Source organism: Aspergillus nidulans, chromosome VIII (assembly GCF_000011425.1).
Source record: "Aspergillus nidulans FGSC A4 chromosome VIII".
Lineage (NCBI taxonomy): Eukaryota > Fungi > Ascomycota > Eurotiomycetes > Eurotiales > Aspergillaceae > Aspergillus > Aspergillus nidulans.
Window position 1 is genome coordinate 3,149,089 of NC_066264.1, and position 23,203 is coordinate 3,172,291.

At 48.6% G+C, this 23,203-nt stretch overlaps 9 protein-coding genes across 9 annotated transcripts, besides 1 other annotated feature; 5 read left to right on the forward strand and 4 right to left on the reverse strand.

Annotated features, from left to right (window-relative positions):
• Nucleotides 1-23,203: part of a sequence feature (contig 1.7 1..773302(-1)) that runs on past both edges of the window.
• ANIA_00550 (glycoside hydrolase family 55 protein) lies at nucleotides 217-4,759 on the reverse strand (the record flags this gene model as incomplete). Its single annotated transcript, XM_653062.1, has 7 exons — nucleotides 217-1,109; nucleotides 1,165-2,992; nucleotides 3,080-3,227; nucleotides 3,304-3,641; nucleotides 3,691-3,900; nucleotides 3,962-4,393; nucleotides 4,466-4,759. The coding sequence occupies 7 exons, from the start codon at nucleotides 4,757-4,759 to the stop codon at nucleotides 217-219; spliced, it is 4,143 nt and encodes a 1,380-aa protein (XP_658154.1).
• ANIA_00549 (uncharacterized protein) lies at nucleotides 6,005-10,009 on the forward strand (the record flags this gene model as incomplete). Its single annotated transcript, XM_653061.1, has 5 exons — nucleotides 6,005-6,272; nucleotides 6,330-8,504; nucleotides 8,592-9,040; nucleotides 9,106-9,531; nucleotides 9,587-10,009. The coding sequence occupies 5 exons, from the start codon at nucleotides 6,005-6,007 to the stop codon at nucleotides 10,007-10,009; spliced, it is 3,741 nt and encodes a 1,246-aa protein (XP_658153.1).
• Nucleotides 10,564-11,244, forward strand: ANIA_00548 (uncharacterized protein; the record flags this gene model as incomplete). Its single annotated transcript, XM_653060.1, has 2 exons — nucleotides 10,564-11,020; nucleotides 11,240-11,244. The coding sequence occupies 2 exons, from the start codon at nucleotides 10,564-10,566 to the stop codon at nucleotides 11,242-11,244; spliced, it is 462 nt and encodes a 153-aa protein (XP_658152.1).
• ANIA_00547 (uncharacterized protein) lies at nucleotides 11,924-13,281 on the reverse strand (the record flags this gene model as incomplete). The annotated part of the gene is made up of 4 exons (XM_050613371.1): nucleotides 11,924-12,218; nucleotides 12,246-12,466; nucleotides 12,602-13,195; nucleotides 13,273-13,281. 4 exons carry the CDS (start codon nucleotides 13,279-13,281, stop codon nucleotides 11,924-11,926), a joined length of 1,119 nt encoding a protein of 372 aa, XP_050469194.1.
• Nucleotides 14,186-14,720, forward strand: ANIA_10101 (uncharacterized protein; the record flags this gene model as incomplete). The annotated part of the gene is made up of 2 exons (XM_050613372.1): nucleotides 14,186-14,444; nucleotides 14,500-14,720. The coding sequence occupies 2 exons, from the start codon at nucleotides 14,186-14,188 to the stop codon at nucleotides 14,718-14,720; spliced, it is 480 nt and encodes a 159-aa protein (XP_050469195.1).
• On the reverse strand, nucleotides 17,352-18,073 carry ANIA_11273 (uncharacterized protein; the record flags this gene model as incomplete). The annotated part of the gene is made up of 4 exons (XM_050613373.1): nucleotides 17,352-17,358; nucleotides 17,664-17,776; nucleotides 17,886-17,967; nucleotides 18,042-18,073. 4 exons carry the CDS (start codon nucleotides 18,071-18,073, stop codon nucleotides 17,352-17,354), a joined length of 234 nt encoding a protein of 77 aa, XP_050469196.1.
• Nucleotides 17,965-18,996, forward strand: ANIA_10102 (uncharacterized protein; the record flags this gene model as incomplete). The annotated part of the gene is made up of 2 exons (XM_050613374.1): nucleotides 17,965-18,155; nucleotides 18,919-18,996. Exons 1-2 carry the CDS (start codon nucleotides 17,970-17,972, stop codon nucleotides 18,994-18,996), a joined length of 264 nt encoding a protein of 87 aa, XP_050469197.1. The 5' UTR covers nucleotides 17,965-17,969.
• Nucleotides 19,065-19,657, forward strand: ANIA_00546 (uncharacterized protein; the record flags this gene model as incomplete). Its single annotated transcript, XM_653058.1, has 3 exons — nucleotides 19,065-19,099; nucleotides 19,307-19,437; nucleotides 19,506-19,657. The coding sequence occupies 3 exons, from the start codon at nucleotides 19,065-19,067 to the stop codon at nucleotides 19,655-19,657; spliced, it is 318 nt and encodes a 105-aa protein (XP_658150.1).
• Nucleotides 19,958-20,712, reverse strand: ANIA_00545 (uncharacterized protein; the record flags this gene model as incomplete). The annotated part of the gene is made up of 4 exons (XM_653057.1): nucleotides 19,958-20,153; nucleotides 20,243-20,330; nucleotides 20,541-20,642; nucleotides 20,676-20,712. The coding sequence occupies 4 exons, from the start codon at nucleotides 20,710-20,712 to the stop codon at nucleotides 19,958-19,960; spliced, it is 423 nt and encodes a 140-aa protein (XP_658149.1).

Sequence of the window (23,203 nt, forward strand, 5' to 3'; positions counted from 1 at the left end):
GTATCGATTCTGAATACAATAAAAGTACGAAGCCTACATGCTGCACAGTTGAAAAAGCAACTGCACAATTTAAGAGGTTGGAATAATATAGAAGTATGATTTCTTATTGCGCTGCACTTGGCTTCGGCAGGAGCCAGTCATGGCTGCGCATCCATGAACGTGAACCCTTCCACAGCGGCTGCATATTTTCTAGCCTCTATGTCCAAACAGAGAGGTTCAGTAATAATCATCGTCAGACTCAAGCGAATTCCACCCGTACGTCGGCCCCGCGCAATACGTCTTCCCAGCTTGCAAGCTGGCCGTACAATCCGTCGCATCCAGTGACGGGTTGACGTCTACAAACAGGTCGTGGGTAATCATATTCTGCACGCAGATGGCTACACAGCTCTCCCCTGCAACAGCCTCATGCCATCTCCCGCACTTTTTGGTGGTCCCCTCTGCCAGCGTCGCATTTGCAGGGGGCGGGATAGCAAGCTTGACATGGCCATCAGACGTCGAGGGCGCGTTGGAGGACCTGCCCGTTTTACCGGGGTTGTGGTCACCCCCCTGCGGGGAGAGACAAAGGATAGTACCGTAGATCTGGGTGGCAATGTGGAGGTTGTCACAGTCGTAGGAGACCCAGGGGTTGTACTTGCGGACATCGCCGTTCCTAAGGCCAAAGGCGTACTCGATGCTGGTGCAGGTATCAGATGGTTGGAGCTTGTAGGTTTTCGCGCACTGGAGTGGTAAGCATAGCTCGATGCCTGCTTTGATGGATGAACACCAGCGAATGAGCTCTTGGTTGCCCATATAGAGGGCGGCCGAGGATATACTGTTTGCCGCGGCTATAGAGGTGCAAGTATCTCCGTCGACTGTTGTATATGTCGTATCAGACAGACATATGGCGTCTTCTGTCTCAGGGCTCTCTATGGGGATTTCAAGAATCTCTGTGGGTCCTGAAAGGCCGCATTTCTCATTGATTAATTCGAGCTCTGACTTATAGTATTTGTCATAAGCAGAGTAGGGGCTTCGCTGCATCATCTGGAGTCGCTCAACATAGCAGTAGGAGCATAATTCGTCTTTCGGCATCTGCGCGGTGGAGTCCACAATAGTGAAGTCGTCGATGACAGCTGCCCTTAAATGTTAGTGCGCGCATCGACGTTGGAGTGGTATGAAAAGACGTACAATTGCAATATTCTCCAGTGCTCATATCCTTGCTACAAGTTTCATTGTAACCAGCCCACATCCGTGCTCCAAACATCACTGGTGGAGAGCCCGCAGTCAGGTTATATCCAGCACAGTTTTGTTCCACAGAGTTGAACCACTGCTGCAAGCTCGTTCCGCAGCTAGGCTTGCAGATGGAATCAGTCAACGTGTCATTGTCCAACGACCCGCGGTATTTGAGCTGCATCATTGAGGTTAGGTAAGGATCGCACTTGATTCGTTCTGTTAGGGCTGTCTTGCAGGCTGAAGGAACATCAATCTCTTCTAAACTCGCCATGGTGTAAATACTGAATCCTAGGAACTCCCGTTCACCCGCGGTCTGCTCAGCTCCACCTAGCCAGGCTAGAATGGACGAAAGCAATCCATTAACGTTATCACGGGCGTAAGTAGGGACACCCCGGAAGGGAGATACCATCTCGACAATTGCCCTTGTGCAGAGATTATAGACCCAGATATTGAAGCTTTGCTCGATCTCAAAGTCCCTCTGTTGGCAATCATTTGTTTCAAGACAATTTTGCGAGTAGTCCGAGTAGAAGCTGTAGAGGCCACTTCCAAGCACCCATATAGAAGATGAATCAACGATACGAACTGCCCAGGATACAGCGCACTTGAGCGGATTTGATTTGCAATCATTGAACAAGGGATCATTGGGGAATAGTCCTGGTATAAAGGGTTTTGGCGCTCGCGGCGATGGCTGATAATATGGAGATTCTGTCTGGATCATGGCCATAAGGATGTTCTTTGCCCCCGACAGCTGATACTGGTACAGAACACTGTGCTCTGAAGCAGTCCCATAGAGCCAGGCCAATTTGCTCTCAATCAGGATACCACGGGCTGAGTACACGTCAATCTGGTCCTGCTCAGGGGCATCCAAGTCATGGTCGGCCACCCATACCCAGATATTTTCAAGGTATGCATTTGAAGTTGGTGTGAGGTGCAGTAAGAGGGAAGCGGCAATGCACTCTGGGTTTACACTGCCCGTTTTCTTCGGACACTGCTGCCTCTGAAGTTTGGACCCAAGGGCACCCCCGACACGAATATGCGAGTCCCACATAGCTGCTGAACCCTTGCTAGACTGCTCGACGTTCCACTCAACAAGGACAGCCCCTGCGGTGGGACCGGAGACTGTAAACAACATATCCTGTATTTCAATAATACCAACATCTCCAGGATCTCCAACCTTCACGGCAGCACGGGGATTGTTGCTATCTTCGAATTTAGAGCCTGTTGCCATGATCTGAGGCCAAGCCTGGCCCATAATGCGAGAGCCAACCGGTACTTTCAGCGTGTCCGTGATCTTATACACACCATGAGGGAAGTAGACCACCGAAGATAAATTGGCAGCAAACGAAAGGACCCAGTTCAGGGTGACAGTGTCATCAGTGCTGCCATCACCTTTAACACCATATTTCTTGACATTGACGATGTTATCAATTGAGAGATCCTCGTATTGGGGTCGACGACGCGTGTATAGGTTGGGCTTGACATAGGCTTGTGTTCCGACTATCTCTTCAGTCCTATTCATGACGGCGATGTCTTGCCCATTCACAAAGGATCCAGAGCCAGTGGCGTCACTAATCTTGCCAAAGCCCCACGAGTCCTTTAGGACCTCGTTGCCTCCCGCGAGCAAGATTTGGTTTTTCACACTGTCGACGACGGCTGTTTCGACGTTGAAAAAACCGACGTTCTGAAGCAGTAGGGAAGTGGAATTCTCTGCATAGAGAGATGTGACAATACCATTGGGCGTATTGGCAATAATTGCATCAGTCAGAACAAGAGAGCCAACTCCCTGACCAGTACTCATAGTTCCGCCGGTCTATCTCTATAAGTCAATGGTACGGTATGGTATGGGATCCGGAAGGAACCTGGAACTCACCCCGCCAACTATTGTAAGACCATTTGTGCATGATTCGATGACATAGTCTTGCATTGTCCATGCCCAATCCCAATGAACCTGTAGCGCAGTATTGCAGTTGACGAAAACAAGCTGGCTTGTGGTAAATTGCTGGTTACCAAAGTAGGCACTGCAAGGCCAAAGACAATTAGGGGCAATGTTAGTAAGTAAAGTAAGTAATAGAGGTAGAGCAAAGAAGGTCTCACCCGAAGTTCCCGCCAACAAAAGTCAGATCCGCCAGAAAGCCTCCAGATCCGTTCTCCATATAGATACCTTGCTGGGTGTTGCCAGGAACATCCGAGTTATACAACATGTAGAACTCAATGTTCTCCAAGGACGTTCCCTGCGCTACTTGCCAGTGGATTGCGCACACATAGGCAGATGGATCCGTAGGCCGAATATCAATCTTGAAGTTCTTGATGCTGCGCAGGAAGTTGTTCTGGTTCAAATACCATTGTCCGTTGTCGCTCACGTAGGGGTCAGAGGTAATAACACCCAGTCCAACAAAGCTTGAGGCTGCTAGGATAGTGGGAACATTCAATGGCTGCAGGTGTCAGTCAATGTTCTTCGCAATTGCTTAGGTTGTGTCTTACGTCTCCGATAAACTGCGTATTATAGTACTGGATAATCGGTGAGCTGACGAGGTATTTGCCGCCGGGAAACCAGACGACGGCAGGATATCTCGTACTCGAGCCGCAATCTACGCCACACCGTCCTCCATCAGAGATGGCTCGGTTGATGGCCTCAGTGTCGTCTGTGACTCCGTCACCCTTTGCTCCGTAGTCGCGCACGTTTCTCCAGACCTATGGAACCGCGTTAGTCCTATTCAGTGGTGGATAGTTGAGGGTGATTGGTTTTGCATACTTTGTACCCAGCAGGGGCAAATGGGCTATTTCCGTTCTTCTCCATGTGTGGCATCCAGTACTTGGAAGGAGATCGCTTCTGGAGACCAGGATCATTGTTATCCCCAAATGAAGAGGCCGCATTAACAGTCTCAGCATAGGATAGAAAGTCGTAGAGACCATTTGAATGGACAAGGGTTTGTGCCGGAGTATTTGTTGCTCGCTTCCCTCTGTTGTACTTCTCCCGGATCATCGCGGCTACCTCACTCTGGTTCCCGCTCGGGGTGTTGTCGGTCGATTCGGCAACGATCTTTGCTGCCCTGGCTAATTCAGCTGGGATAGAGTATGCAGTGTTCCCACGGGTCCTGGCTGAAGGAGCGTCCCGTTTTCGGCGGCGCGCATTCTCTGCTGCTTGAGCAGTATATTCTAAAGGAGCGGCAGCCGAGGCTGGTCTCTGTCAAACGTAAGCATTCTATCACTCTCAGGAGAAATTTATAATATGAAAGGGCTTCAGAGGAATGCATACTTTTGACTGTCCTGGGTCCTGTATACTGTACTGGTTGAAATTGGGATTTTCCACCCGCTCTCTGTTGACGTGCGCAAGTACTGCCAGAGCGTTCTTGACGATCGTGGCGGGTTCATTAGAGTCTGTCGTATCATTGCGGGACCGCTTGACATGATCGCTGCGATGATCGTGATAATGGCGATGGTGCGGATGGCTGTGGTCGGCCTGTGCCACGTTTACCAACAAGAGTTGAAGGATCAACAGCCAGATCGGCAGGGCTCGAAGCCCTAATTCGCGGATCCCAAGCAGCCTCATCGTCGACGACGTGAATGTCTTTGACAGTCTTTGACGCAGCCAGCAGGTCGGGTCTCCTTGATCTTAAAGAACTTAGATTGCCTAAAGTTCACTAAAGTGGCTGGGAACTTGATGGGCATAAATCTCCCTCTACTCTATGGCCTGGGCAATTACTAAGAGCTACGAGTATCGAGAACCGAGAAGCTATTGGAATTCCCCAAGCCGGAAAAGCGGTAGGGTTCCGACAGCACATAGCCCACCTGCTCAATCTAAAACTTCGTTTTGCTAATATAGCTTTGCCCCTGGCCTCAACTCTTTACAGACCTTTAGTCTGAGCTAAGGTCGGAAAAGGAGCAGACGGAGCATACTAAAAAGCGGACACTTTTAGCCTATGGAGCTTGCATGGGGTTCCGATGAGCTCCGGGACACTATTAGGTCTAGTTCCACGGCCATACGTTCTGTTTTAGGCCACATTCCTCTTGGCATAGCCCTAAGTCATGCCAAGAATGTTGGCTACTGACAGGCCCCAATGCGCCAAAAAAAAAGTCTCTATAGAGCTGCCTAAGGATCTGAGACAAGTGCCGGTAGCTGCTATACTGACGATCAGGCCTATGCTGGTACCTTTTGGTTTTCAAGTTCAATAACTGCATGATAAGCGCAGGCCAACAGTCACCAGCCTAACATCAATTTGCCTGCATACCTAGATAGCATAGGCTAGTACACTCCTAGGTTACGAGGACAGCTAGGGCTGACGCTAGGAAGGTGGGCGTATAAGCCTAGCGCTTTACATCTCTGATGTAACGTCTTGACAGCTTTCCTAAACGTAATCACCGTTTACACATTTAATTTGGAATGTTTACTACTAGTAATGACGCCCCTCATGCTCCGCTTGCCCTCTATGTACCAATGAGTCTTAGCCGACACGAGATCGGTAAGGTAGGAAAGCAGCAATGGCGCCATCTGCTAGTTTGCACGTCTCGGAGCCTCGCTACCTAGGTGTAGCTGAGACATGCACCAATCTGTTACTGGAGGCGAGGAGGTATCCCAGATTAGTACTTTTGTCCTAGCGCAAAGGAGGACCACCGCAGCACGGTAAACCAAATTAAATTGCTCACTTTGTCGAGGAAGAGAAGAGGCTGATAGACTGGGTCTCGAAACAGCCGAGGGACTTAAAGAGGGCGTACTGGAAATCAAGCGAAGTGAGAAATTGAAAAGAAAGCAAAGCACTTCATCCTCAGCTTGTTAAAGTAGATGAGTCTGGAAACCATGCGCCGGCTCAGGCTTCCAGCACTCTCGTTCTGTGTGCTTGTTATTCTCTGTTTGTTCTCTCTGGCAGCCCACGCTCAGGACTGCAGTGCACTCAGCCCATGTGCCACCGGTTGTTGCAACAAATTTGGCTATTGCGGAGTGGGCGACGACTATTGTGGTACTGATTGTGTCGCCAATTGCGATTACCGCTCTGAGTGCGATGCTTCCAGACCTTGTGCAACAGGTTGTTGCAGCAAATATGGAAACTGTGGCCTAGGGCCCGACTGTATGTATCTCACCATCTCGCCCTCACGCAAGGAACAACCTAACCGAGGTCAAATAGTCTGTGCGGAAGATGTATGCGTTGCCGGCTGCGATAGCAGAGCTGAGTGTGATCCGGGTGACTACGGAGACTATGCGGATAGCCCTAAGTGCCCTCTAAACGTCTGTTGCTCCAAATTCGGGTTTTGCGGGACAACAAAAGAATTCTGCGGCACCAAGAAAGTCACTCGTCCTTCGTGCTCCAAGTCAAATGGCCTTGAACGTGTAGTGGGCTATTATGAGGGTTGGAGCATGAACAGACCTTGCAATGCATTCTACCCGGAACAGATTCCCATTGGAGTCTATACACACCTAAACTATGCTTTTGCCTCCATTGATCCGGAGACCTTTGAAGTGCTTGTCCCTAGCGTTTACGAAAAGGATCTCATGCAGCGTCTGACGTTACTGAAAAAGTCAGATCCTGATTTGAAGGTCTTCGTGGCGGTTGGCGGCTGGTCGTTTAATGACCCTGGCCCTACTGCCACAGTGTTTTCGGATATTGCAGGCTCGGAAGCCAACCAAAAGAAATTCTTCAGATCATTGGTCAGCTTCTTGTCAACATACGACTTTGATGGCATTGACCTGGATTGGGAATACCCTGTTGCCGACGATCGAAGTGGCCGTGAAGAGGACTATAAGAATTTCCCATCCTTTATCGCCAATCTTAAAAAGGCGTTGAAAGCTTCGGGTGGTCGAGATGGACTCAGCATTACGCTACCAGCTTCGTACTGGTACCTGCAGCACTTTGATATTGTCAAGCTACAGAAGAGCGTGGATTTCTTCAATATCATGTCTTATGACCTCCACGGAGCTTGGGATAGCAACAGCAAGTGGCTGGAGCCCCAGCTGAACGCCCACACCAATTTGACAGAAATCACAAACGCCCTGGACCTGTTGTGGAGAAATGATATCAGCCCTGATAAGGTGGTCCTTGGAGTGGCATTTTACGCCCGAGTTTTCTCTGCCTCAAATCCGGGGTGCATGGAACCGGGATGTACCTTTGTGTCTGGTGGGAACGCTGGAAACTGCAGCAACGAGGTGGGAATCCTGCTCAATTCCGAGATCACTGAGGTTATGGCCGACCGAAAGGTGAAGTCTACATTGAACAAAGAAGCTGCCGTGAAGATTGTCAAGTTTGACACCAATCAGTGGCTTACGTATGATGACGCTGAAACCTTCAAGATGAAAGCCCAGTTTGCTGCCGGGCAATGCTTAGGAGGCGTCATGGTCTGGGCCGTATCTCATGATCTCCCGTATGGCAATTTTTCCCGCGCCTTGGGCGAAGCCGCCAACCGAAAAGTCAAGGCAGTGGCTCTTGCTGCCCATTCAAATGATATGGAGACGCGAAAAGTCCACAGGCAGTGCAAGTGGACAAACTGCTGGCAGAACTGCCCGACAGGCTGGTCTATAGTTGCACGCAGTGATGGAGGCGAGCGTGACAACGAGGGCATGGTGGACAACACAGCATGCAGTTCTGAGACAGACCATTTCTTCTGCTGCCCACCCGACTCGCCCCTTCCGACGTGTGGTTGGTATGGGCACCATAACGGCAAATGCGACGGGAGAGACAAATGTCCGTCTAACATGGTGGAGGTCGGCTCCAATATTCAACACTGCAAAAATCACAACTACCAAGCGGCCTGCTGCACTTATGACACTCCAAGTATGAAGCTTTATTCGCAATGCTCCTGGGCTCAATCCCCTGGCTGTGACAAGGGAACTTGTTCAAACACCCTGGTTGCGAATTCCAGTTCAGGGAGTGGGGGGGATTTCTGCTCGTACAGACATGCCTGGAAAGATGCGGTGGGAAACTACGCGACCTACCAGGAGAGAAAGTACTGCTGCGACCAGGAGGAGGACATTAAGTGGGAGGACTGCGAATGGCACGACAATTATGGTCTGATCTATGTACCAGTGGGTGGCTTGGTCGACGGATACTGTACAAGTAATTGCCCCAATGATCAGGTACGCATAGCCCTAGAGACCCGAAACGGTTGCGAGGGTGGCGGAGGCAGAGTAAAATGCTGCACGCCCAAGTATGTCACAACGACGAAACGTTCGTACACCGATGCCGAGGCCAATCTGGAGAAAAGTGTGAAGGAGTTCATGGAGAACCCTAGCTGTGGCATAGACGACTACACATTTGAAAATCGTGATCTTATGGGCGATGACTGGATCCCTGAGACCATCACCTCCGGTATGGTTGCCCCTTATTTTCTCTTCCATTATCCAGCAGTCTTGACCTACAGACGGGTGCTGACCATGGATGACCGAATATCTTAAGATACCTTCGACAGTAGTCCATCATCTCTTTTACGGCGTGCGAGCAGTAAGGACATGGAATCCATGGACGAGCTGCTTTTCCGCCTAGCCTTCGCAGTTGGTCAGGCGTCGCAGGCAGACTTTGATATTTGGAAAGACCATGTCGTCTCTGTCTATGCCAATCTTGCCGTTGCGAAAATTCAGGCCTGGCTGGCTGTGGCTCGAGATTGGGCGCGCGAGGGAACCTGGAAGGCAATTGAGCTTATCACTTGCAACATGGACTATTTCAATGCACTTCTTGGAGATGAAGAAACCATCGATTGTCCAATAGACAGCCAAAACTGGCCTGACGACGGCGAGGACAACGACGAGATGTACGGCCTCAAAGCACGCGATTTGGTCAAGCGTGGAAATGCTCGGACATATAGTCGCATGATAGCAAATGCAGAACGGGTTATACGGTCATGGGCTGTAAGTGCGCACAAAACTCACATTATGATAAGGCCGGTACCTGATATCGTCTTTTCACAATCTAGTATAGGCCAAGAGGTCGGTGGTTTGCAGACCGCCCTAATGACCCTATATTCAGGGCCGCTTACGGGTATAGGGACCCAGACAACTGCTTTAGTTCCGCGATTGGAACCAGTCTTATGACGACACAGAATATAGTCAGCAATGCCATAGAGCATATTCCTGAACTGCAGCTGATTCCGGATTTCTTAGAGGATAGCAACGCTCGAGTGTTGCCCTCTAGGAGAACACCCGGTCCGGAATATACAGGGTTATCAGACGCCTTCATTGTGAATGGCTTGAACGAGTCTATACTGACGAATCCACCACCCATGAGAGGGGGCGGGCAGTCCAACCAACCTATTGCCAGGATGATGAATGCGCTTGGAAGCACAAACAATGATGATGGATTTGTGCTTCTGGATACACGGTTAAATTACGTGAAGACAAGGGTATAGTAACTCCACGCATATTTTATTCTCCCTGTGAATTACTAACAATCTACAGATATGGATTTCGGAGAATGCCGTCGATAATACAATAATGAGAAAATACGTCGACAAGGGAGACTACAAACGCGCGTTGAACGCCATGCGAGAGGTTGTTGCAGTGATAGCCTACATGAATCACCCAACAGTCAACAGCATTTTAGCAAGAGAATTGAACGAGGTGCGAATGGAATTGGGTCGAGCCAATGATGCTTGGGTGGCCCGAGGTAACCCTGATGAGCACGCACAACGAGTATGGAGCTACTATGTTAGAGACCACTTCTATTCCGTGGGCCTTTTTGCACGGAACTACATCACCACATGGCATGGAGAAATGGTGCGCTTCTGGGGGCCGCGTACAGGAATAGCCGGGCAAGTATTGGAAGCCAGTTCAAATCTGGCTAGGACAAACTTCACCATCAATATGGATGATGTAGATTAGACCTACCAGGATTACAGTTGAAAAATCCTTGTTTCTTCGATTATTATAATATTCGCCATAAGTAGTGTATAGTTCCCATAGGATTGAACCTTCACCAAATGCAATTCCGTTGGCTCACGCCCACACTTTATCCTCAAGAGCCAAGTAAATTGTGCAAGGTACCTATTTCATAGCCCGAACTCACATAACATAGAAAAAAAAAGTGATTGGTCAATGCCAGATATCCTTGGCATATTGCGAGATCCGCTTTCGTTTCCAAGTCCACAAAAAGGGCCAGCTGTCCAGGGGCTGGAATTCAAATCCACCAACTTCCCTGATTTCCTCCTCGCGTCTTCACTGTTCTTGTGCACACTTCACTATCTAAAGGAAAAAGGAGCATGGCGCCCAGACCGACCATAAGCCTTATCTTAACTCTGAGAGCTTTGCCACTTAATTGGGGCTTCACTATTTATCGCACTACATACACCCCGCTATCCGACCAGCGATTCCCACATATTATCGAGACGATAAGCTCCTATATAAAGCGCAGTCTACTTGAAGAGCATGCCAGCAACATGGTGCATCCGTATCTCACACAACCAGACCGCGGTACATATGAAATGCTATGGAACCGCTATCAGCCTACCATCATGGACAACCAACAGAAATTCAACAGCCTCCCTCTCTCATCTGTCCGCTCGCATTTTGAAGAATGGGCCGAGCAGCAGGATATTAATCGTGTCCTCAGCTCTCAGAGACGCGCTTGCTTGGTGATTGATGACGAGGTGATAGACGCGCTGGCTGATGCGAGGCCTTGGATAGCAGGTGGCATGGATGACGTTCTGGACTTTCACCAAAACAGCCTAAGGTGGTGGGTGAAGGTTGTGGAAGCATGGCCTGATCTAGAGGAAACCTATGATGATTATGATGGATCTATGAAGGCGTCGATATTTGCGCTGTGGAGGCTGTGGAAGGATATTAAGGACCCTGAGCCCACGATGGCTAGCCTTCCTAGAAACGAAGAGAATGGGGGTATATACATTCCATAAATATGATCCCGTACCATCCTTTATATATTGCTTCGAGCATTCTCTGATGGGGCTATTCTCCTCTCAACACTCTCAGTGCCTAGGTGAAAGTTCGTCCTTGACCGAGAAACAACTAACGTCTTATACCCTAGTCTCTTATGTATGCATAGCCAAGTAGTTAATAGAGAGATTTAGGTTAAGTAGCCTGATATATCCACAATAGCTTGAAGATATAATCTACATATCTGTTCTCTGTCACTGAACATACTTGGAGTAGTACCACTTAAAGATGCACAGCGATAACCTCTGTAATCATTTTAAATTTGAAGTAAATCATAACAACTCCTCCTTTCACCTAATACTCACTTCCTCTTATAGGATATCTAGCTTCCTTGAAGAACATCAATATTATATATATTCCATACGTATGAGGGTTCAAATCTGAACGTAGTTGGATAAATTCCTCCTCCCAGTAGCGTGTAGGGAAGTCTAAAGCACAATTCAGTAAGAGTTCTCTCGTCAATAATAAAACGTTTTCCGTGCGTCAAGCTATTACATCAAATCCATCACACCGCCACATGATAGCGAGATTTCAAGCGGATCCTCTTGCCGTAAGAGTAGATTACTGCTGGCACTGGTAACAAACCAAGGCGACAGACCCAAGCAATGGATTCCCCCATCCCAACCCTAGTGTAGCATACATTGAAGGACCAGCAAGCGGCAAGAAGGCTCCGACAATGGACCGTACCACTGTATTGGCCGCTATGGCCGAGGCGGCATATATGCCAAAAGCGTCAAAGAGGTACGCTTGAATGGGGAGAAGGGTGGCAATCATCCCACAGCCAACCCAGCCCAGTCTGATGATGGGCATCATCCAATGAACCCGCATCTGGGCGGACCAGCCGTACTAAAAGAGACCTATCGGGATCAGGAGGCTTCCTGGAATGAGTGGCGGAAGTCGAAATTCGGGCTCTGCCTGGCCGTTATTTCTTGCAATAAGCCGGTTCTGGATTTTGTCGGAGAGAGCACCAAAGCAAGATATACCAATGAGGGCTCCGACGCCAATGCCGATGGAAACGAATCCGGTGGCACTTTGCCAGAAATAATAGGTGGCTTCGTATAATTCGGTGACGGTGGTGAAGAGTAAGTAGGGGTATCCAGAAACCACTCCTATTATTGACAAACAATTGTTACAATCGTGTCTTACCCAAGATTGGAGAGCTACTTACCTGTATAGCGAGAACAAGGCGACATTTGAGGTGAAGAGGAGAAGCTTCGTCGGTCTGGTTATTGCTTGGGTGGAAACCTTCCTTGAGTCTGGCTTTAGGGCTTGTGCAGCGTTCACCTGGGATCTAGTCTCGTGTCTGATGCGATTCGCTTTTCGTCGCAATAGAACTGGTTCATAGGATTCAGATAGGACAGAGAAAACAAGAATGACCGCGATCCCGGACTACGATGGTAAACTAGTGAGCTTGGGGCACAGGAGAGGCGGATTGAAGGGGATACGAACCACAATGGCCAGCAGCTAGAAAATCTAACGCCAGCCCTGTGCTTCAGAGAGGTATCCACCTGCGATCGGCCCGACGACAGGGTCAAGTAGGGGGCCCAGCCCATAGATGGACATGGCGACTCCACGCTCCTGTCGAGCAAACATATCCGCAACAGAGCCTGCCCCCAGTGTGACCGGACTGCTCCCAGAAATCCCGGCAAACAGGCGAAAGACCAGCAGCGCGCCGATGTTAGGGGCGAGAGCACCGGCGATATTACAGATCGTAAATGTCAACGTGCCCACCTGATAGATGCGCAGTCGACCGAACATTTCGGAGAATGGCGCGAGAAACAGCGGTCCGATGAGGTGGATGGAGACAACGAAGGAGGCTAGAGTCCTGTTGGCTGACTGGAAGTCTCCCATCACGAGCCCTTGTGCCGGTGCGTCAATGGACGAGGTCAAGGGAGTAAGGAAGGTAAGATACGAGATAATGCCCATATTCCACCATTTTTTCTTCCTCCGCCAGTTCGCTGGTCGCGCAGGATCCATAGGTCCATCCCAGCCTACCTCCTCAGTCAATGTTTCTGATGCCTTTTCCGCCGAACTCCCTTCTTGTTCGTGCCCGCTGGGCGTTTTGTGCAGCTGGGCGTTTTGTCGATCCGTGACAGCTCTTCCTGGTGATCCATGTTCCTATCCGGGATCTATAAATTCTGGCACATTAGTCAGGCAAAATAGCTTCGGTGAGTTTGTTTATCGGAGAGACTTACTGAGGCCATAGCGGATGGTTAAGGGACTTAGGGCTGTGTTTAGGGGGAAACAACCGGGGAAGTAGCCATCGATGACATTCCACGTGCGGCCTGTTAGTGCTCACTCGCCTCCCCCTCTTGCTTTAAAAATAGATAACAAACCAAACAGAGAGAGACAAAGAAAGCCACTTGGGCCGTAAGAATTTGTGAGGTACTGTGTATGAACCTAACCTGACTACTTGCCTATTGTGCAGTAATAGAGTAATCCTATGAAGCAACATGACTTTTGCGTGCATAGCACAAATACGAAGAACAATCCAGAGACTGAGGATAGGAATAGTACTAAGTAAGAATGAATGGCCTGGGTATTTTCCTTTAAGAAGCTCTCTTACACGAACTGTAATTCCATACACCGTGTCCCCCCGATTCAGAGTATTGTTTAAGGGGAATCGTTCCATGAGTACCAGACTCCAACCATTCCGGACACCAGAATATCCTAAGGTAGAAATATGATCGAAGGTACTACACAAATTACCGTTGAGTGGCTTCATATTTTCAATATAGGTCTCAGTAAGATCCTCCATGGTCGCAGTCTCCGACCCTTGAGCAACCATGAACATGCAAGCCAAACACGCTGTTAAGTGAACAGGGTCTAGGAATTTAGATGCACATACCAGACCACATGATCGAATTCTTGCATGCCCTAGTTATGAATCAGTAATAAAGCCAAAGAAGAAAACAGATGTTCAGCAAACCAGGAACTGGTGAACCAGAACTAGGGAGCGTACTATGATAAGTTCGTCCGTCGGCCCGATCAAGAGCGGTTTCTCGTAGTGATCCTGAAAGTACGACAATCTGGTCATCTCGGAGACATACGGGCCAATATTGCGGATTGCTCCAGGTGAGGTGCTTTTCACCTCGAGTAGTGCATGGGATGACATCTATGGTGCGCGGCCCGGGAAGCCCGAGATGGACAAGGTTCTACAAGGGTCCTATTGCTCCTCACTCTATCGTGGCGGTGGATGGCGAGCTTCATCGCTTCTTGCGCCGTCTGCTTGCCAGGGAGTTCTCGGATGTTAAATTGAGAGAGCAGGAGCCAGTGAACCAACGCAGCATCAATCTACTGATCGAGAAGCTGCATGATGAAGTCGCAGCTGGAAAGACACCTGAAATGACGGCAATGTTCAATCTAAGTCCATGTAAGCTCTCTGCGTGACTGAAGCGCACCTAATCTGAGGGTTGTTCCAGTATGCGACATTCGACCTGATCGGGGAGCTTGCATTCGGCGAGACCTATGGATGGAGAACTGGCGTTACCACCCCTGGGTGAAAATGATTTTCTATGTGATGAAACTGCGTGCCTTGACGCATGCTGTTGGGTACTGTTCATGGGTCTTCCCTATCCTATGTTGTTCGTCCTCAGGTTTTGCGCGATTAATTCGTCGTACACAGGAAGTACACCACCTATGACAAAGTACAGCGTCGAAAGGACCGAAAAATCCACTACTGGGAATTGACCACCAACTTGTTCGATCCACAGACCGGGCTCGAACGTTATGAGATCCACCGCTCTTAGCGCGACGCTATACTTCTTGACTCAGAACGAAGATGCCAAGCGCAAGGTGATCGGCGAAACCTGACGCGCTTTCCAAAGCTGTTGGGGACATTAAATCGATCAGCGTGACTCAAGATGAAGTACCTGCACACGCGTGTGAATGAGACGCTCCAGATCTTCCCTCCGCGCTCAGCCGTATTCCCCCGCCGAGTCCCTCTAGGGGGTGATTGGATCCTTGGTGGTACCAAAGTGGGAAGCGTGCACTGCTGCATCAGTTGTTGCCGCTGGAACTTTGTCGATCCAGACAAGTTCATTCCTGAACGATGGCTTAGTGCCCCCGCGTACTAGAACGACGATCGCCGCGCCATGCAGGCGTTTAAATCCTCAAGCCTGCATTTCTCGTAATCTCTCCGGCTGAAGATGCGTCTCGTCCTGGCTCGGCTGATCTGCGAGTTTGATTTGGAGTTAGCTCCTGGATCGGAGTGATGGGAAGGGGCGTTGGTCTTCAATGTCTGGGGTACGAAGCCATTCAAGATCAATTCACCCCAGTATTATGCTGAAGTGAGGAGATAGAAAAAGGGCGAGGCAATTTAACTGTTCATTGACATGGTCTTGTCTTTACATCCCAGTAATATTGTATCATGTTTGCTTTGTGTGTACCGTATCAGAAACCCTAAATAGTTTCTAAGATTACGTACTGTAGCGCTAGGATATGAACGATGTCCGAATAACAGGATAGAAGCTTAATCGCAATGCCTCGCCTGACAAGAATGGAAGGATACTTGGACTTCAAGAAAGTATGAATCATTGCGGAGGAGATCGCTACTCTTGCGACATCCCGGTTCACCAGCCGTTCGACTACAGCATCGTGTACACCCTCTGGGGTGTCGTTTTACTACCATTCCAGCAATATCAAGGTGCCCCTGAAGAGTTTTAAAGAATATATGGTAGCAGTACATGATCGATCCTGCCAAGAGCTCAGATTGCGCGAGTGGAACTCCTTGCATTAGAGCAAGGTATCGAACCACTTATTCCTGGGTTGTTCTAAGTGTGTCTGTATCTGTCCGGATAGCTAGTTCAGTATAGTTTGCAGATTCATCTAATTTGCTTTGGGCCTGCCTCGTAAGCATTGCGTACAAGGTATCTATGGCAACATCCTTGTGGCTTTGTGCCAGCAACGTCGACAACAGCGCTCAGCTAGCTCCCATTGACACGGATAAGCATGAGCCTCGAAAATTAAATCTGCAAAGATATATCTACCCGCATATATTGTCGGCTCTCGCCATTCTTTTTGCTCTCATACGAGGAAAGATTATGGAAATCAGTTGAGGTTTCAAGATCACAGGCTTTATAGCCAGGATGCGCCCTAAGAGTATAAATATGACCATTGCAGTGTCCCTTCTGCCTCTCTGATAGGCGTTTGCCATGGCCTGATTGAGCGAGAACGACCATCTGTGAGTTTCGCGCGTGGATCCACTAGTGGAGAGACCTGGACGAAATGACAAGAACCGGGGCCTGCTTGGAAGGGCGAGCTTTACGAGCGGCGGTGATAGCAGTAACGTATACTGTTCCGATCCAGAATATGGTAGTGCTCAGAGGGTCTTGAGAGATCGCACCCGAGATGACTGCCATCTCCACAGCCGGAACTATGACGATTGGGCGAAGAGCAATGTGTTCGATGACAGCCGTGATGGCTGTGGAACCTTGACAATTTACCTTCCATTGAGGCCAGTTGCACCGATCTGCGCTCGGCATTGGTCGAGGTCCAGTGGTACCCGGCACGCAGAAGATACGCCTGGTGCTGCTTTGAGAGGACATTGGTTTCAGATCCCAGATTTGTGGTATCTCAGTGTAGCCCAGGCATCCACATCTGGGGAATAGGCACGGATACGGGGTTGACATGCAAGAACAATATTATCAACCTTAGTGACGCCCACAGTGGAGCTCACGACGCTACCGCGGTACAGGACGAAGGGGTCTCTGCTATTCCTCGGATATGGACTCATGATTGTAAAAGCTCGGCAAGTTTACGGCGTCGGCTCGTGTCGAGAGTTGTATCGAGATCTGGGACTCAACTGCCGATGAAACTCTCGTTGGCGAATCAATGTCAGCATTTATGCCTGGCTACACCCTGCCTTGGCAGTTATTTCGGTTTCCAATTAGCGAGCAGAGACTCATTGAAACTCTAGTTATTTTTAGTTTACTGTTAATCAATACCCCTTCCTCCATTCCCCGAGGTCCCCAAAATCATATTTTTGTGTCTTCAATGGAATTGTTCTGGACCCAGCTAATCCAGAGGAATTAAAAGTGAAGAAGAGCACTTCTGACCGGGCATCAGGAAGACAAGTATCAAAGACCAGCAGGTTTTTGGCCGGACCCAAATAAATCCAAATAGTCTTGAATTCCACTTGGGCCAAGCCTAAGATTCAATGCATATTGACACCTTCGATATATTATTGTGAATAATGTACAAGCAGTAGTGTGCCCAAATTGCAGTTTTCTCTGCCAATTAATTCGCGACACAGAAATGTAGGGGCATTGTCAGTTCATTTTCTAGTTTCGATTCGTCTTACCTGGCCATGATGCCTGCACATAAGTGGTGTCCCCCGCAACTGCTTGATCACTATGGCAAATCTCTTCGCTTCTTATACCCTGCGCTTTCACTACCTCAAGCGGCGTCGAACGAAGGTCTTGGGAAGAACGAAGTTGCTGAATGCCATTCGCTCTATGGCAGCGGCCACATAGGATTCGTGCCCAACCATCGAACCCCAGGTCTCTATGATCTCCACTCATGAGTCACATGGCCGTCTTATTCGTCAACGGATCGCAAATGGAATAGCTTGGCGTACTCATTTTACCCTTTGAAGTTGGGCCTGTTAATTACGATACTAGAGCTTTGAAGTGGACGAGCAACAACACTTGGCAGTAGACATAGGGTCGACGTAGTGGCAGTGCGGAGGCAAAGTATGAGCTGAGTTCCTGTATAGTAATACTGTTTCCGTAATGGACATGACTACGCCCTACCAAGATTATTATAATTGCTCTCTAGTTGAGGAACTTTGAAAGATGGATCAACCAACCTGGGGCTTCTGGATCAGCGACTGAGTCTGGAGTGGGTGGCCGGTAATATTGAAGCATTTGGCGATGACCCAACAAAAGTCACTATGTTTGGCAAGTCTGCTGGGTCTATCTCCGTGTTTAATCAGTTGGCTCTGTATGGTGGCAACAGCACATACAAGGGCAAGCCGTTATTCCGCGCGGCGGTCATGGACTCGGGCCATCTGCCGCTGCAGATGCAATCAAATCCTACTATTTCTCCTTTGTGTATGAGCTGGACCCAAATGAGGGCAGTGAATTGATTAACTGGCCTAAGTGGACGGAAAACAAAGAGCGTCTTCATTTCACCCAGGAGGGAGTAACTGGGTTGATCACTGATACCTTCCGCCAAGAAGCGTATGAAATCATTAGCACCCAGTTGTCATCGTTGATTCTTTGATTACTGCGTTCTTTTTTTCCGTTGTTGACTTCTTTTCTTCATGGTGTCGGCAGATTAAAATTACGATAGGCTAGCGGAGGTATCTTTGAGGGTCTACGTTTACTTCGTTTCACCTAAGCGAAACCCAACCAACAATAAAAGCCAAAAAAACTGAGCAGATGTTCTTGTGTATCTGTAGTAAAGTATCGGGACAAACACTGGGGAGGATTATGCTTATGGGAAGCGAATGATGGGAATTGAAGCTTTTGTTACGGAGACCATAAGGCTTGTTGTTTTATCGACGTCTCTAGTCTTCTTCACCAATTGGAAGAATCAGACCTTTATTCTTTTATTTTAATGATGATTGATGTTAGTAATTATGTCTAGTCTGGCGCTCCATAGTTGCTATTCAGATGGGTGGTCGGGAATATTAGAAGAGCTGGAATCGGATAGAGCTTTGGCCTCGATGGTGGATCCTTACAGGGAATATCTGAACCTGCTATAGCCTCAGCTGTCATTGTACTAGACACTTAGTAGTCAAGTAGAATCTTATCTCTCTGCCGCGAGCTACCCAGCTTAATCTGGCTTTGCGTCGGGCGCTAATTAATCAGTGATAATTTGCCCATTCTCAGCGGAAGTTGCAGCCTCGTCAGCCTCGTCAGCCTCGCCAGCCTCGCCCGTCTCCTTCACGGTTAAATACCTCCCGGAAGCCTTGAGAGACATTTTTTTTGACCAACATTCCCATCACCAGCACCCTCAAGTCACGGTATACACGGCCGGCAAAATGGTTGTATGTTACATGGTCGTTACCCCGAATCCGTATGTAAGTACTTCGCACCGTGCCATCTCCACCTGATAAAAGGGCATGTCTAAGCCTCGAAATAGAAAATGCCCGCAAGTGGCAGCTACTTTGTCAAATTCGGCGACGGGCCATCCGGTGGAGCCTATCATAGATGCAACTCAAGCCATGCGTACACTTCAGGTTTCCATATCTACCTAGGCCTCTTGACTAAAAGCATACCCTAGTTACACAGAAAACCACCTAGCTCCAGCGCAGTATCTTGATGTCCAGACGTACAATTGCAACTTAGAGTCCAAACAACCTGGGAAATGGCTAGAATGGATCCATATCAAGGTCACCGGTGGAATGAAAGTGTGTGAGTTGCTTCATACATGTTGCCTGTTGCAGAAGAGATCTACTAAGAGTAAACTAACTCTGCGGTAGACCAGCGCACAGAATGGCACGAACTCAGGGTGAAATTGGCGGAGCATTCTGAGGAATTGAGGGGCATATTGTGTCGGATGCTGGACCTGTTTCCGTATTGGAATCGGTGGGAGGAGTACGCTAATCCAGATGATGCGACGACTAAAGTTTGAGAATCTGGTAGATGCTACTTGGTCGTGCAATCATGATGAGGCGGTTGCTCAGTTTGTGAGCTGATTAAAAGCCTGGGCGATTTGGAACAGTTGGAGCCTGTCTACAGACTCTTTATTACTTAAGTACAGAGGTACTATATCAAAAAATGCAACTGCACATATTGATTACAGCACGTTCAGCGTGGCTACTTCACAGTCGAGGGCTTCGGCGCGACGTCATTCAACTATTATGAGCAACCCTATCCCGACGAATCATTCCTCGATGGTATAAGTGGTTTACGATCTGCTGGGCCTACCTCTTTAGTCCTCAGTCCTCATAGAGGAGCGGGGTACTGCAGTAGATCCATGAATGGGAGCCAGTACCTCTCTTCTTAAGGCACAGGGGGATTTTTTGCGGACTCTAGTCTGCCTTGGCATATACAGCCCTGCCTTGGCGAATATAGCCTCGTTCAGCTCGTTCAGCTGAGGCGCGGGAAAAACATTGTGCATGTTTAATCTGAATTGCTTAATGGCTTTTCGGTATTTTCAAGTGCGATGACGACGCTAAGCTACTCCGCGGTGGAATATTAATCAATGCTAACCCACCTCTCTCTAGGACGGTAACGCATGGTCATTGCAGCGTCGGGCCGCAACTGGTTAAAATTCTCAGCGTCTGGAGCAGCAAAACTGAAACCTGCTAGCATTCAGTGGATCGTCTAGGTCAACATTCGATGTGTTCATTGCGGTGATTGAAGTTACTGGCACAGGAAAGAGCATATTTGTGGCCCAGTGTACCAATCAAGATTAGTCCCATCAAGATATCAATATCCAGGTTCCATTGTTGTCAACACTATCAGATCCCACTAGCCTACTTGGGAAACGGCGTCAGTGCTCTCGTATTTACCTCCACGTATCCGTTGGTTGACCTTCCTGGTAACCCTGACGCGCTTTTGCTGATACAGTTCTGTCTCCAGCATATGACAAGTTCCTTGGTAGAATCGCATTTCTGTCCGACTGTATCATACCAATGGATACATACCGCCCATAGTGCGTCCAATGACGTGATCCGTGGACATCATGTTTTGACATCATTTGTTCAATAGAAGTTGGACATTGTCTGGTAATCTGGTATAGGAGGCCCCGCAGTATGGATGTCGCCGTTCTCTGATGTTCAGACCCGGAGTCGCAGGAAAAGAAAGAGAGAATACTATTACTATTCAAGAAATTGTCTTTTTTCTGGAGCTCCTACGATTTGGTTTTTTCCGATTCCAGGATTGCTGTATAGCCACAAGATATTTTGTTCTATGTCGCTCATGAATTCAGCTTGTCGAAACCAAGACTTAAGGTCGCCTGATTCCAAGAACCAGCTAAATGTCCCCAAGGTGCGATTGCCTTTTCTTCTCTTCAATCTGTTCAGGTCCTGACCACAAGGCTGTAATAGCCGCCGAGCTGGGTAGCCGTGTCACGTTGCTGTAAATGGCCATATAGTAAGTCTTGGCTTTATACGGCTTCATCGAGGCAAAATTGGTTGAGTTGAAAATATCTATTGCCTGTTCGAGTCAGAGGAAGAGTTGTTCCTTTGCGCCTAGACCTATGAAAGTGTGGAATCTTCACATTACGCTCCCACGACCTTAGCCAGAATGTTTGCCATCTTGGCATTTGATTGGTGCTCTCAGCCAAGATAGATTGGGCACATTCTCAGCCAGTACAATTTATTTTTGGAGAGCCAGGTGTCCTTTACAATCCAGTTTTGAACATCCCCAGGCTATCGCATACATAATAGCTAAACTCACTCTCTAGTCCGTATCAGCCATGACCGGATAGGCGCCTAGAGCAGCGACAGCCTGCAATGGACTTCTTGTTAGTGACATCCGTATTCAGTTAAGTCATCTTGCAAGGGAAGGCTGGTCCGTCGAGAGACCCAGTTGTCTATAGAGCCGGCCGGCCATAGCTCATGACACAGTTGACACAGTCTTTCAGGGGGCAAGAACCTTTCAACAAGATTACCTATATGCCTTTCACGCAACAATCTGTTACCCCTCCGCCAATTTCTCTAAACTCAAAGGGAGATCCTCGTTACGCTGAGTAACACTGTTTCAAGGAGTCCAGATTCCCTTGTCTATGCTTAACCTCGCCGAATTGATTGACCCGGTGATCCGCACCAAGAGTGACCGGGCAAATTCACTTAGAACATGCCTGTGGACGACGAAAGTAAGGAGCTTTAGATGGGCAAGGCGCATATTTCGCAGGCGGCGTAATGGCTGATTTGACAATATTAGATTCCAAACACTGCGAGCGAGCGCCTCATCTATTGCTGCATCGATGAATACTTCGCAAAAAATATTTCGATCCACATCCTCGCCACGAAGCCCTTCTTTGGAAGGAGGCCTGGGTCAAGAATGGAGGTCGATAACCAAGGTATGAAGATTTGAGGAGCCACCAAGAGCTATATAGAAGGTGAGCCTTTTGAGCGCTTCACGTGGGTTGCCAACAGAACAAACATACTGTATAACCACAGGAATCTGATATATTAGCAGTTTATGCTCTGAATAGCCTAATTATAGAAGTTTTATGCAAAATGCGTTCACGGCGGGTTTTTGGGTTTGAGTTCTGATCTTGAGCCCGTCACGGGTTTTGTCATGGTCTATATCTCACGACCCGGGCGGCCCGGCCCGGCCCGACCCGACGGACCTCAAAGCCCGAAAGCCTTCGGAGTTGAGTACCAAAGGTACTAGTGCGTCTTCTCCACGTCAGTTGGGTCAGAGACTGGTACGACGAGCCCAAGGTGATCCTTTCCTGTCCTAAGAAGAGCTTGCCAGCGGAGTGCAACTACGATCCATAACAAGAGCTACTAGCTATTACCAATGCCTAAAAAGAATGAGAGGCGGAACTCATTGGACTGAAGGTATTCCTTATTATCACAGACCATGGAAATTGCTACTTCATGGTGACACAGGGGCTGAATAAACAACAAATGTGTTGGCGGATATTCTAAGCCGATTTAAACTACTATTACATTATCAACCTGGAAAGCTCACAGACCAACTTAGTGCCTTACCCCCCGCGAACAAGACATGCCTACAGGTGCTGACAATAACTAGCTGTATTTAAGGGAGCATGGACTACTAAGCCCTGGCATTTTTCTTTTATAACCCACGGAAAGCTGCACATTTCTATCGTATGTTCGCCTCTGCAGCTCAGAATATGACTGCTTAAGAGCTACACAGGCTTTGTAAGACGTGATCTAACGTCGGGGTTCTCTAGCTACAACGAAGCGACGACTATCACAGATAATTATCCAATGGAGGGAGCTCGATTGGTATTGAAGAATATTGAAAGGATTGCTTGGAGATCTCTATATACATGGCATCAGGAGGCCCTTTATATAACCTCCAGTGTGGTTAGTTCGGCATCTCCAAGCAATACCATTACAGTGACGCATTGGTGATTGCGTACACCACCGCATCCCACTGCAACAATATATGGGTTGATCCCAGTACGGCTCGTCCCTTGAATTCCTACTGGCGGACCGGTACGGCTCTGGCGATCCCTCATATTCCTACTGGC